This window comes from Vulpes vulpes, chromosome 3 (genome assembly GCF_048418805.1).
Source record: "Vulpes vulpes isolate BD-2025 chromosome 3, VulVul3, whole genome shotgun sequence".
Lineage (NCBI taxonomy): Eukaryota > Metazoa > Chordata > Mammalia > Carnivora > Canidae > Vulpes > Vulpes vulpes.
This window is the reverse complement of record NC_132782.1, coordinates 125725423-125739717: the sequence shown is the minus strand read 5'-3', so window position 1 is coordinate 125739717 and position 14295 is coordinate 125725423. Positions and strand designations below refer to the sequence as shown.

The following is a 14295-nucleotide window of genomic DNA, read 5'->3' as shown; positions in this document are numbered from 1 at the left end:
CCACACATTCAGAGCTGCCCATTGCAATCTGGGTTCTGTTGGACCCGGTCAAAGTGATAGCGCCTACCATGGAGGTCTAATGAGCATTAAGCACTACCAATGCCAGTTAGATTATTATGTATCCAATTACTGTATGTTGTAAAGAAGTAAAAGGTAACTTAGAAGTCGTCATTTTAAAAGCAATTAAAGTTCTTTAACATCTCAAATGATGTGCAGAACATAAGATATTACAAATTAAGGATCATAAAAATAAAATATTCACTTACTTAAAATCAAAAGCACAATTAAAATCCAATCATCATGACCATTTATATTACTTTGTGTGTTTGAGCTATTTGGCTGCCTGGAAAATAAGACATGAGACAGGAATTTATGCAGTATACAGTTTTTCAACAACCTTCCTAATTTATACTGTGCAACATTCAATTAAAATCAATGGAGCAGTTTTCTTCACCTACTGTGTGTGAGGCACTGCACTCTGAAGATCACAGGGCATGCAGCTGCCTCCTTTTCACTGGGCACATACCAGGAAGCAGTGCAATATAAGAGACCAAATGCTGGCTTTGGAGTGATACTGGCCTGTGTCCTATTTCTGGTTCCAATGAATATTAGCGATACAACCTTGGGCAAGTTAATTAGCCTCTTGTATCTTCATTTTTGTTCCCTGTAACATGAAGATGGCCATACTTTGATTCCAGCCACTGTGAAGATTAAGTTCTATAAACTACTTAGTAGGAGGCTGGGAGGCTTACTTTCCAATAAATGGAAGCTGGGGGACAGAGGGTTGAGATACAGGAGCAGGATGCCCAGGGATTTGGCTAAGTTTAGCCATGGCATCGAAGGAAGCTGATGATGGTGTGCAAACCCCACAGTGTACACTGGAGCACTGAGATCTTGGTCTAGATCAGACTTTCTTTTTCCTTTGTTCTAAGAGAAAATGCTTAGGGATTCCCAGCTGCTCAAATCTACACTCCCCTTGCCATTGCTCAGGGTCTTGACAGTTCACAGAGTCCAAGCTTATTCTGTTTCTCAGAAACTAGGAATTTCCTTTCATTTCACTTCATTTCATCTGACTCTGGTCTCATCAACCCCAGGGCTCTCAATCTTAAGAGAACCAGCTAAATCCAAATCCTTATTTCATGTCTGAGATTCTTTGACAATCTCCTTAAAATATTCCCTTTACTTTTAGTTTCTTTCCTTTCTAGTTCCCTCTTTACACTTTATCAGACCATTTTAAATAAGGAGGTTATATCAGCATGTACAGGCTGGATGCATTCTAGTATTCCATATATATTTATGGAATTGAATTAAATAAAATAATTCTGAAGCACTACTGTAATGTAATTTTTCAACTCCGCATTACTTGTTAACCCAAATGTGAAGCCTCAGGTTGGTTTACCGTGTGTTTCTGATTTATTTATCCTTGCTAATCCTTAAATCCCCCATATATTTCCCATCTGAGGTTCCCCCTCACTTTTTCCTAATTGTATCTGCAGTCTCCTGCTCACACTGTCCTCTTACCTGGAATGCCTCTTCTTTCCCTATTCAAATCGTATTCATCTTCAAAACCCAGCCCAAGTACCACTTACTTCTGAAGCACTCTCTCATGGTGCTTGGCAATAGTGATCTCTTCCCTCTTGGACACTGAGTGGCTCTCACTGTCAGAACCAGATATACTGACAATCATACTCCAACTAGAACTTTATTATTCACTATCTTCAGGGAAAACGCATCTAGTAGGCATGGTACCTAGGGCCCATGATACTTTTAGGGACCAATAAAACTTGTCTTAATTTCTTTTTAAAAACAGAAGGAAAAGTGAAAATGTAGGTTAAAAAATGTTTAACATATGTTATTTATAAGTTTGTTTCTATGGCAATGAGGTTGTAAAAGTATACATTTTTGTTTCAAAGGCAGAAGAGGCCCTGAGAGCACAAGTTAATTGCCTACGGCCGACAAAAGTCATAATGGAGCCCTGACTATACTTTGTATTGTCCTATGAGAGTAAATTCTGTTTTCCTAAATAGGATGTACAAATGTTGCCAGGAATCCCCAACCTGGAATTTGTTAACACATAAGGAACTCCAGACATATTAATGGAATTCTATGACATATTTTTCAATATTTCAAAGAGCTTAATAGAATAGTATATTTACCCACAATAAGCCCACATGCACTAACTAAAATGTCAGTACTCTTTACTTTTGGCCGGAACTATATTAAGTCATTTGGCAACACTGTTGATCTCACGCTGCTTAGTGGTTCTGATGCATTGTGGAAGATGCAGGAATTTCTGGGATGTGACTGGAGAACCAGACACTATTATAAAGCCATGGGTCAATCACAGAATACCCAATCATAAGTCTCACTTACAGAAGCCAGGGAAAACTATGGTAAAGATGCAGAGTATACATGTGTCTTTAGTCATTTACGCTTGTTATTTAATAGTTGTATGTGTGCAATTTTAATAACTGTATGTGTACAATTTCAAAACAACATAATTCTACTTTTATTATTATGGGCCACTGTTCAATATCTGGGCCTAAGTCGGGATTGGAAAGCATTATATTAGATAGAAGATTTAGAAATACAAAGTTCATGGAGGAATGTGGGACAAGAAGACGGTAAATTATAAAAGGGGTCCTTGGTAATGAAAACATTGGAACTCAGTGGGTACTTTGCAGATGTCTTTAGTAACCTCCCTGCCCCCTATGACACTTAGCTGAAGGCTGACAGGACAAATGTCAATCGACTAATAATAGTGGTCACAGCAGCAGCAGTCGCGGTAATAGCAGAGCAGTCACAGTATAAGTGGGTGCTCAATAAATACTGTTTGATAGATTATCTACCAGACACAAATTTGCTCATTTGAAATCTAGAGCACAGGGATCTTATACATTTCAGCATTAAATTACTTCTGAGCAGGGAAGATTTAGAGGAATGGCTTTCTGATGGCAGCCAGATCTCATCAGTCATTCAAGACAAGTATATTGAAGGTAACCCAGAGCTTTTCTTTTTACCCACCCCGATGGTTCTCCACCAAACACAATCCCTGTCCAGTCTCATGACATTAAATGCTGCAGGCAAGCTGCCATGCGTTCCCCAAATTCCTGTACCCCAGAATGAGGACCTGTGCATTCCCCTATATAGACTAGGGAAAATGTTACTAAAGGAGGGGCTGGGGATGCCTGGGTGGCTCAGCGGTTAAGCGGTTAAGCATCTGCCTTCGGCTCAGGGAGTGATCCCACGGTCCCGGGATCGAGTCCCACGTCGGCTCCCTGCATGGAGCCTGCTTCTCCCTCTGCCTATGTCTCTGCCTCTCTCTCTCTCTCTTTCTCTCTCTCTCTCTGTCTCTCATGAATAAATAAATAAAATCTTTAAAAAATAAAAATAAAGGATGGGCTGCTCTCAGAGTCTCTAAGGGAAAATCTCTTGAGAAGGAGCAAGGCCTGGCTACTGAGCTGTCCCAGCGCCTCCCTCCCCCCACCAGCTAAACACAACCCATGAGAGAAGCAAGGTTTGACTACCAGTAAAACCACAGATCACCTTCACAGAATCCTGAGAATAGCAAATTCTTGTTTTGAGGGTTAGGATGGTTTGTTTACAGCAAAAGATAATGGAAAAAGGCCAACAAGCATAGCTGAGTCTTTCTCTTTCTTTCTTTCTTTTTTTCTTTCTTTCTTTCTTTCTTTCTTTGTTTCTTTCTTTCCTTTCTTTCTTTCTTTTTCTCTTCCTTTCTTTCTTTCTTTCTTTCTTTCTTTCTTCTTTCCTTTCTTTTTCTCTCTTTTTCTAAAGATTTTCAGAAAAATCAACATAAGGCCAGAATTGGAAGTAACCTAAAGAGATTATTTTAGGTCTTTCTGTTTCACTGGCTTATGAGGTTCACTGGAAAGTCACCAAACATTATTTCTCATTCTTAACTTTGAAGTTCATTTAACTTTAATTAGAAAAACTTCTCATTTTATATGAAATGAATAACACAAAGTTAAATTTAAGTATTATTCTAACGTGACTTAACACTGAATTATAAATTTAATGGTTGAGGGTTAAATAACCTTCAGAATTTTTTTCCTGGGAATCCAACAACATTTGCAAAAATAGGCATAGAGATATATATTTTTTTCCCCTGAAAGTTCTCAGTAAAGCAAAAGAGAACAACTCTGTTATCAAATTATCCCCAAAGCCTTAATTAAAGTCAAATGCTAAGGGAGACTTCAAGTTCCTTAATTTTATTGACTAATCCACAAAGAGAAACATCAGAAAAACATGCCTCAGTTCTTATTCAAAGACTTCATAATAGAGCTTATTTATTTTATGTATTTACGTATGTTTATAACACCTATACAACATTAAACAAATTTATCTCTACCTAAATACAGCAATAAGCCTGTTTCCACAGAAAATACTGAATATACAGCTGTTTTCCTATTTACCTACTCATCAAAATTCTGGCAAGTATTTCACGAGATGGGGTGTTGAAACACCCCAACATTTCTATTATAAAGTTTTCCCAAGGTGTCTCTAGTGAAGCTGGGAAGAAATATATATGTATAAGGGTTCAAATATAACAGTAAAACCTGACTGTAATGCCTACATTTGCAGCAAGAGTTATATTCAGAGTTGCCATAGCAGCCACCCACACTCACACACTCATAAAGGGATGGTAGGGAAGAGAGAAAAGCAGTTAGCAGAGAACAGAATCTATTGTTAAAAAGACAGAGGTACTCTGCAATGTAATTACAAGTAGGAATCCTGACTTTTAGTCCAAACCACTGTTTAGTGATAGAAGATTTCCGAGTGCTGAAGTGTTATTAAATGTTTTTTTCTCTAAACATATCTACCATCTGAACCTTTGGCTGTAACCTTTACACATAAAGGTTACTTAGGTTATGTGGCAGCAGGAGGAAATTCAGCTGACCATGCACATATTAGAGCTAATATGATTTAATAGTCCTTTTCTGGAATATTTGGAATCATTGTAGCCAGGAAGATGGGTGATTCTATGGATTTGGAACAGGCTGCTTCGCTTTCTGAGTGTCCTCACCTGTAAAATGGGCATCATAATACTACATCAAGAAGTTTTTATGAGGACTCAATAAATCAGTACAAATAATCAATTACTACATAAATTACTACATAAATTATCATATAATTATATATATAAGAAGTTGCTAAAACACATGCAGCTGACGAGAGGCAAGACAAGATATGAAGATTTCTCTGGGACTTCAAAGGATAATACCTTCTCCCAAAGCAATGCCTTTGAAAACACGATTTTGGCAGGACAGAAATATCAAGTATTTATAATACTAGCACATTCACCACCACTAGCAAACCCTGGTTTGCCAGCAAAATCTATCATCTATTAGTGCTAAAATAATCATGTAATAGGATTTGGGTTCAGAGAGTATTCTGGAATTGGTCTCAAGTCATTGGCTTGATCACATATGTATATGCAGACATTTGCAATTCATACTCGGATACAAATAACAATGTCAGATTTAGATGTGATGACAGTGAATGAAAAGTATTTTGTGACTTGTGATTCACTCAAGTTTTAAAATCTTCATTTTAAGGCTGAATGCTTCATATTTTAAGAGAGGTGGGACATGCAGTCAAGCAATTTAATGAATAGAAAGAATGTGCGTGGATAAACAGATTTCATATCAAGTTGGAATTACATTAGAATGGAAAGCAGAAAGCAAAGCTGATGGGATAAAGAAATCAGGAGAAATGGGAGGAGCAGAGTTGGGAGCACACTGAGAGGGGACTAAGGGAGGTGCAGCAGACGTCAGAAGACTGTGGAAGAGAAAATGGATAGGATGAGATTCGATCTTTAACTCCAGAAAGCCTTTTTTGATGGGATTTTTAAAAGTCTGGGCTGCGAGGGATAGAATTGCCTCAGCTAGAAAACTTCAGAAATGTTAAAATGTATATGCTTATGGCTTCCGAAATTATCCTGCCATTGTGAGTGGTATGTATAGTGCTGTATTTTTCCCCCTAAATTGTTGCTTATTTAGTAATTTTATTTCCAATCTCAAGGAGAGGTGTCACAGGGTGTTACTGTGGATTCTCTCTGCTTTTTAGAGATAAGCTGGCATGATTACAACAAGAATATCAGAAATATTTCCATAATCAAAAAACTCCTTGTGGGTAGAATTAATTTTTTTTAAGTCATCAGGAATGACCAAATTTGGTTGCATTTAGGTCCTGAGATCTCTCGTCAGTGAGCTGAAAACAGAAGAAAATAGCTATTGGCATTGCTGGAATGGAGAACCCCAAAAGTCTTTTAAATTCTCTAAACTTCTTACTGTAGCCATGGCAAAGCCTACAGAGCACACTTTTGGAGTCCAGCTCCATAGTTACAGGCAGATCCTGGTAATAGGGGGGAGGGCTGATGGCAGGATTCTGGGGCCAAGAACTGCCTGTCAAGGCTGCCCTTCTTTCTACTCCTGCAAATCCAGTAAAGTGCTCAACCATGACCATTTACTTCCACCTAGAGGTCCGGGACAGCTGCAGTAGAAGCCTGGCTCTCACCTCTGAAATGATGGCAAAGACTCAAGAATAAAAGGGAAAAACATGATTTATAAGGACATTTTGGCTAGTTCTTGGAAAAATATTAAAACTAGTTGAGACATTGTGATGAAATAGTTACCAATAACCAAACAAAAATCGTTCTTAAAAAAAGAGTTCTCTTTTCCCCGCCTCCACCAGAAAATATTAGAGCTTGAGTAGGCAGCTAAGAGGCCAGGATAGTTTTCTTAATTGGGTTATTACGAGATTATGGGGACTGCTACGGGACAAATTTGTTTCCATTAAGCCCTATTTAACATAAAGATAAACATATTCTCAAATAGAAATGCTAATGGCTATATTTTTTTAATACAACCAACTACCCACACATAATCTCATGAGAGTCAACTGACTTAATTTTATCCGCAGTACAAACAGCTATTATTAAAAATAAATTAAGTGGCCTACAGAAAGCTGTTAATGTGACTTCCATTATGGCAGAAAAAATAATTTCCTCACTGGAAGAATTAACAGAAAGATAGACTAAAACTGGTTAATAATCCTTGCTTACCGTCAGATACATAGCTGCATAGACGCTGAGAGCCGCTTCTTTGGATGGAAACGTTTTCCTTGCCCTCATGATGAGATCTGGGTTGCCCGTGCAGGCCTCCTCCCCACTGATGAATTGTGTGTACTGCTGACATCCGAGTGCTGTATAGTTGGGCTTACACAGGGCAAGAAAATGTGGAGCCAGATTCCCTGTAACCACTTGCCCCGCATTTACAAAGATATCTGTAGCAAATAGCCCAAATGTATAAATACCTGAGGAAGAAAACAAACCATTGTAACTCTGTTTTTTGTTGTTTTTCTGGGGTTTTTTTGTTTCTTTTTGCTTTTTTTTTTTTTTTTGTATTTGTCTATAATAAGCCAACATAGCAACATTTTGGAAACTACAAAATAATTCATACATTCATACATATACGTACATACATATGGTTCCTTCCATTTCACTTCTTTCCAGCTCTTTGCTTTCTGGAGTGATGAGAGTGTTAAATCATTTAACATATCGTTCTGTCTACCACTGGCTACAATTTTATGCATGGCAGGTTTGTAAGACATAAGATAAAGAAGACTATAGTTGGGTAATGTGGTTTTTAACAAGGAGACATGCTTCTTTGGAGAGGGCTCCGTCTCTCACCTTGTACTAATGTTGGCAATCTTTATTTTCCCTATTTTGAAAATATTTTGCATCTTACAAACATAAAGCCAAGCAGTTGTCTCCCTTTGATTATGCCTCTTAAACCCATCCAGACTGATGTTAACTCTGTTGGAGGTGCCAATTAGCAGTAAAATCCAATGCCATTAGCTTTCATTTAAATATCACGGAATATCTTAAGAAGAATGGTTCAGATTAATTTTTAACCTGCTTTCACAGATGTATTTTAAAAAGTCACATAACAGCTAGTAACTTAGTCCCACCTTATATTTTATGTTTGTATTTTAATTTATCAAATTTGGGGCAATTTCATAAATAATAATGCAATCAAAATGATAATTTGTCAATTATCTTTATAGCACTGACATTTATTTGTTTTGGTAATCGGAAGGTAGAAAATTAGGTATACAGAGATTTTTTTTGTCCCTTGAAAGGAATGTGACAATTTACCCAAGTTTTAAAAATTTCTTTCTAAATTCAATATCATTGGTCATTAGAATCAAAATTTATCTTTCTCTTTAGGTAGAGTAGGCAAAATAAATTCCTTAGTATCATTTTCAACTAAACTGACAGATACAACCTTTGAGGATATGGTACCAATGCGAAAAAATCTATTATTTTTAATTTAGGGAAATAATATTCAAATCAGGTATTTTTACTTTATAAATGATTAGAGACAGAATACTTTCCAAACAGTTTGTTCATTAAACAGTCATATGGTTCTATTAGAATAATCAGACACTTATCTTTTAGTCATAGATTTCTGGATTGCTTATTTGCTAGACCTTTATACTTAATTATTGGCTGTTATGCAGGAAACAAATAATTTTGTTGTGCAGGATCAAATAATTTTCCAGCATCAGAAGCATGGCTATCCTTTTAATTTTTGAAACATAAGATTATAAAAGGCTGATGCACATAAATCTGCACATAGCAAAACTGTGTATGCAAATGGTTGTGAAACAAAAACCTTAGTTCTTTATCTAAAAATGTTAAAAGAAAATAATAAAAGCTCTTTCTTTACATCTTCCCAGCATGTCATGAGTCATACAAGTAATGCTATCAAAAGTAGAAACTTAGGAGAGGCAGAGAAATGAAAGAGAATGGAGCTCAATAAAATGCTCTTGTACGTAACCTCTCCTTCCAATCATCATGCCCCAGCACAGGAACCTAAATGGCAAGTCTTCATCTCTACTCCCTTGAAATTTAGGCTAAGATGTACTCATCTTATTTAACCAAACCCTTCTTTTTATCTGCTGTAATAAGGTTTCCTGTGTAAAATAGAGAGAAATATTTGATAAGGATACGGAAATATCTCTTGATACTTGTAAAGTTCCCAAATGTGCTTTTAAATTAAAATATTCATTGCATTAGGCCCAAGGCCAATATTGTACTACAAAGATACTTATTAAAGTGAGATCCCATGAGTGTATCCACAGTGCTGACCACCAGGATAAAGTCCCTACAAAGAATAATGCCCTATTATGCAGTAATGTTTTGCTTATAAACTTCCCATTTTAAACAACTAGAAATACCCAGATCATTATGAACAAGGGAAAAGAAACAAATCAAGCACTCCTAAATATTTTATAAAATCACATAATAAGAAACATAGGAGATTTAAAGTATGCTTTATTTTGTGCCATAATTCTTTAGAAATACATGTGCAAATGCAAAACATACCTACTTAAGTAGGCTTAATAAAATTTGCTTTAACAGAATTTTTGGAAAGTGTCAATTTCATCATTTTTAGTTTTGAGTATATTATTGCTTATTTTTTTATTAAAAGACTCATGCAAAGATTACAGAGTATTGATGCATGTGAAAAAAAAGCTTTTTAAAGTTTCATATAAAAGTTATTACTTCAAAAAAAAAAAGTTATTACTTCAACAGTATAAATGAGGGCTTTGGAGATGTATAACTTGATGGCAATAGAAAGAACAGTCCGAGATAAGGAGACCTTTTGTCTTTAGAGAGATTCAAAGGTATGATGACATCTGATTAATCTTTAAGTGGGTTTATATATAGATTAGGTCATCTGTGCATAATATCTCCAAAGTCTTCATCTTGATCCCATTGATATGAAATATATATTGAAGGATACAGTACCTTAATCTAAACACAAGTCAAAATTTATCTTAAATTTTATTAGTATATGAAGACATACTTTTACCTGATAAATACAGGAAATGATAATTTATATTAAACTTTATTGTGTCAGTTAAAAAATCTGTCTTGGCCAAATTTCTATTGAATTGAAATGATTTGCATTAATTCATCAATGCTTATATGTATTAGAGCTAGAATTTCAGACTGAAGGTTAAAGTCAGTTTATCTTTTTCTAAAATTTGTTTTAATTTTATTTTTTAAAATTTAATTCCAGTATATTTAACATACAATGTTATGTTAGTTTCAGGTGTACAATATGTAATAGTAAATCTTTTCCTCTAATAAAATCACTAATATGTTTTTGTTCACATTAAAAAAAAAAAAGCTCAGAGGTAGTGCTACATCTGGCAGTTAACGAATACAACATACCTTTTCTTTGCCAAGCTATCTTTCTTGTTTGTCATGACACTGAACAGTCTAACTAGATTATCATTTCTCCCCAAGCATTGTTTCTGAAATTTCATAAACACAGTAAATAATTTCTTTTAATTATATAATTTTTAGTTTCTTAATAAATATTAAACATCCAAGTGTAGTGTTTTTTTTCTTAAAGTAATATGAAAATGATACCTGAGGTGGAGCCACATGAACGTAGTATGCAATGTTATTTTTAAAGCCAAACTAAAACATTTCATATAAAATATAATCCAGTATTTGCATAGAGTTAAAATGCTGATCATTTTAGGGGTTAGCTTACACATAAATATGATTGCAGCAACAATAAAAATAATTCAATGAAAAAAAAATAATTCAATGAACACATACCCAGAAATCGTACAGTTCGCCGCACCAGTGGATTTATATAGCAACAATCTCCAGTTAAAATAGTTTTCTCCTGGTTTTCAAAATCCCGCGTGGCCAGTTGTAGGCAAAACACAGCAGTTTCTCCAACTATTATCTTGCAAGGAAATAAAAGGTTAAAGAACATTAGAATTTAAGCAGTATAAATGAAGAATAATTTTATAGAAAAAATGCAAAAAAGTAACTCCTCTGAGTGATAACAATCTCAATATAAAACTGAATCATATTTACTTAACTAAACCCTTTTATTAGAACCTTATCTCTATGTGTACAACCCATATTTCTCTCAATTCAAGGGAGTATTAAGCTGATGAATTATGAATCCAAACGGACCATTCCATTTTTGTATGGATTTAGTTAAAAAAAATTTACAAAGGATCTTCACTTTAAGGATGCACTCATTTATTTTTGGTATGTAACTGAATTTCATGTTTTATTTTTAAGGGATTATGTCTTGCTTAAATTTGACAGTGCCACAGAAATCAATGAATTTTCTGATGAAAATTTTCTATGAAAGTATTCTTGAAAGGATTGGATAAAGACATCCTAAAGTCAAATTATATTAATACTTTTATAACAAAAACCAAAATTAATTCACATGTGTTTGGCTATGAGATTACCCCTTGCCAAAATCTCATTATTTTATTCTGTATTAATGACAGTATTACAAATTACAGTCATTACTATATTCTTTATACTTTAGTATAACATATGTCATTTTAATCTTTATAAAAAAATGAAACAGAAAATACCATATTTCTTTTACAACTGAAAAAAACAAGACTTGGAATTCAAATGAATTGCCCAAAGCCACATAGCCAATAAGGAGAAAAATTAGATTCTGGTACAGATTCTTTGCTCTACTATGCTGATTTATTAAAGGACCTGCCTATCTTCCCTTGGTATTTATACCATTTGCAGTGGTTTTCATTCATGTCCTTTAAAATCATCCAGCAAGGTATTAGAGTATGTGTTAATATTCCATTTTATGAATAAGGAAATGAATGCTTAGGGAGGTTAAATAATTTGGTCCCCATCAAACCAGTCAGAAGCCAAGCAGAAATTGCTGACTCTCCCCCAGATCTTTTGACTCTATTTAATACTATGATCAACAACACTAGAAATATGATTAAGAGAAAAGAAACTGGAGCAAATGGTATGTTGCCTAATTTGTCATTATTAAGGTTAGTTTTCAGTACGTCTTGTCTAGGTTAAGTAACGTACTATACAGGGACATTGCCTGGAAAAATGCTTTTGGGGTCTCGATGAAAGGCAACATCTGTATTATAGGATATTCAAAATTGTAAGTGGGAGATACAGGAGTTTATAGGAGATGAAACATTTAACCTAATTCTACTCCTACATGGGTAACCGATTATAAAGCATTTCTTAATTTTTGTTCTAACTTTTCCTCTTTTCTTACTATATCTCTTCTTCCAAGGAGTTCAAGTTTCAAGATTAAACCAGAAGATGTTGAGCTGAATTATAATAAAGAAACCCAGTTTTGCCTATCTGGTAAGATTGGACTGAATTAGGAAAGGCTAATTTATAGTTTATAGCCTCCCAAATCCTCCTGAAATTTTTAACTTTGATAAAGTAGAGCAGGTGTGTGATGAAACATTTCACCTGACCTGAAGAGGCACAAGAGATATTTTCTATGGGCTCATCAGGTGCCACCACGGCCCTAAAAGAAGCTAACTAATAGATAAGCTGTGTGCTTGACATCTTCTCCTCTTCCTTTCTGAATCACTCTTCTGCTCTTTGAAAGAAATTACTGAATTTTCAGTTTCAACTACTTCCAGGTCTGTTTTGCCCCCACAATGTTCCAAATTCAAAGAATCTATCACCTACTCCACATCATGAGCTGCCTGGCTCTCAGCCTAATTCTGGCCTCCCAGCCTTCTCTCCTCCACAGCAGGTACCAGTGGGTCTCCACTCCTAGACTGGCTCCACTCCCTAGGACACTGCCCCCCGCAACTTGGTCTGTTAGTACATGCTACATGACATTCCTTAGAATACAACAGATACCCAATAATTCTTACTAAATGGATGCATGAATTCCATCCTCATTAGATCCGAGGTCTCAGTCAGCCCCTGACCTTTTGCCGGACTCCTGATAACCAACTTCTTTCTGCCTTGTTCCTGTGATGAAGGCTCTACCTTACACCCTAGTTTCTTCCTAAAACCAGATCCTGTGTGCTCATCCCTGACTTGATAACTCGTTTGGTTACCAGGATCCTACCAGACCTGCCTTGTCTGGGCCCCTCTTCCCAGGGCTACAGTTTTCCTGGTTTTCCTAATGCTAACCTCTTGCCTGGCTGCATGTCAGCACATTGCACGTTTCTGAATTCCCTATTTGTGTCTTCAGCATATCTGCCAAAATGCTGTCTCAATCAATACTGTTTGGCTGCTACTAAAAGAAACTCTCACACTGGATTAAGCAAAATTGGAAACTTATTCTAGGGTTGGAGGGTTATCTCAGAACTCGGAGGGATGGGTCTCAGGATCAGGTCCAGAAATGGAAATTCCTCAGAAGTTCAAGCAACTACTCTCTCATCTCACTCCCTATCTCTGGAGTCACACTGCTTCTCAGCTCTTCTCTGAATGCCTGACTCATTCTTCTCTTTCTGCAAGCCAGTTCTCCTATTTCCTAGCATACATGAGTGCCCCAGAAGTTTCCAAGAGCCCTGTTTTAAAATGTCAGGTCAGTTGAGGGAAAGTTCAACTAATTAGATTTACCAAACCCCAACTTCAAATTCCCAGGGGGTTTAGTTGGGGACAGGTGTCTCTTTTGCTCCAATTAACCAGTTAAGAAGGTAAGTCATGGTGTATGAAAACTGCCTCTGTGGGTGGAAAGCCTAGTTCTCAAAAAAAAGGGAGTTGCAGTGAGGTCTATTTCAACTCTTATCTATCCCATCTTGCTGGACCTCTCCCCACGCTAGTTCTTTCTCTAGACTAGCCCTTTCCACCATGTTCTCTGGATACTGCGTTCTGTGTGCTACTGGGACTTCATCTCATCAAATGTAGGCGCCTAGACCCTAGTGTCTGTTTTCCTCCCGTGGCTGTGTCTACGTCACGTGCTCTAGTTCTGCCCTCCTCACTGTGGTACCTGTGCAACTCCTCATCCAAATCATACTCTCTCTTAGTCTCTCCACCCATCCCAACTTCCTAAATCAAAACTCCCATTGTTTACTATCAGCAAATTCACGTAGTAAAAATAAAACCATTTTTATTATGATGAATACTTAGATACCTTCTGAGTTAAGGGTTCCATGTTAGGTACTGCTCTTTTAAGAAAGCTTTATCATCTAGTTGGGTGGACACAGATAAAATAATTTATAAAGGTTCGATGCTGAGTTTCACTTCGTTGGACAATAACTGCCAGTAGCAAGCACATTTAGGAAAAAATGTTACTGAGTCACTGAAAGCATCTGTGGTATCAGTAAAACGTGCCACTCCGATTCTCCTGCTGCAGGGAGGTTTTCCAGCTCATGGGCCCAGCTGTTGTTCCACTGTGATCTCACTTCCTGTAGGCTCCATTTAGTAAATGACTAACTAAGCATGGTGGGGGTACTCAGGAAAGCCTATTCCTCTGA

General features: G+C 36.3%; 1 protein-coding gene across 1 annotated transcript in view; it reads right to left on the bottom strand.

Moving 5' to 3' along the window:
- The window catches only part of PLPPR5 (phospholipid phosphatase related 5), a gene marked incomplete at its 5' end in the record, with an annotated part of 121137 nt that overhangs the window by 68193 nt on the left and 38649 nt on the right, over nucleotides 1-14295 (bottom strand). Inside the window, 2 exons of the mRNA XM_072751309.1 lie at nucleotides 7085-7335; nucleotides 10664-10796. Coding sequence (XP_072607410.1) covers nucleotides 7085-7335; nucleotides 10664-10796 — 384 coding nt within the window. The remainder of the gene's footprint in view (nucleotides 1-7084; nucleotides 7336-10663; nucleotides 10797-14295) is intronic.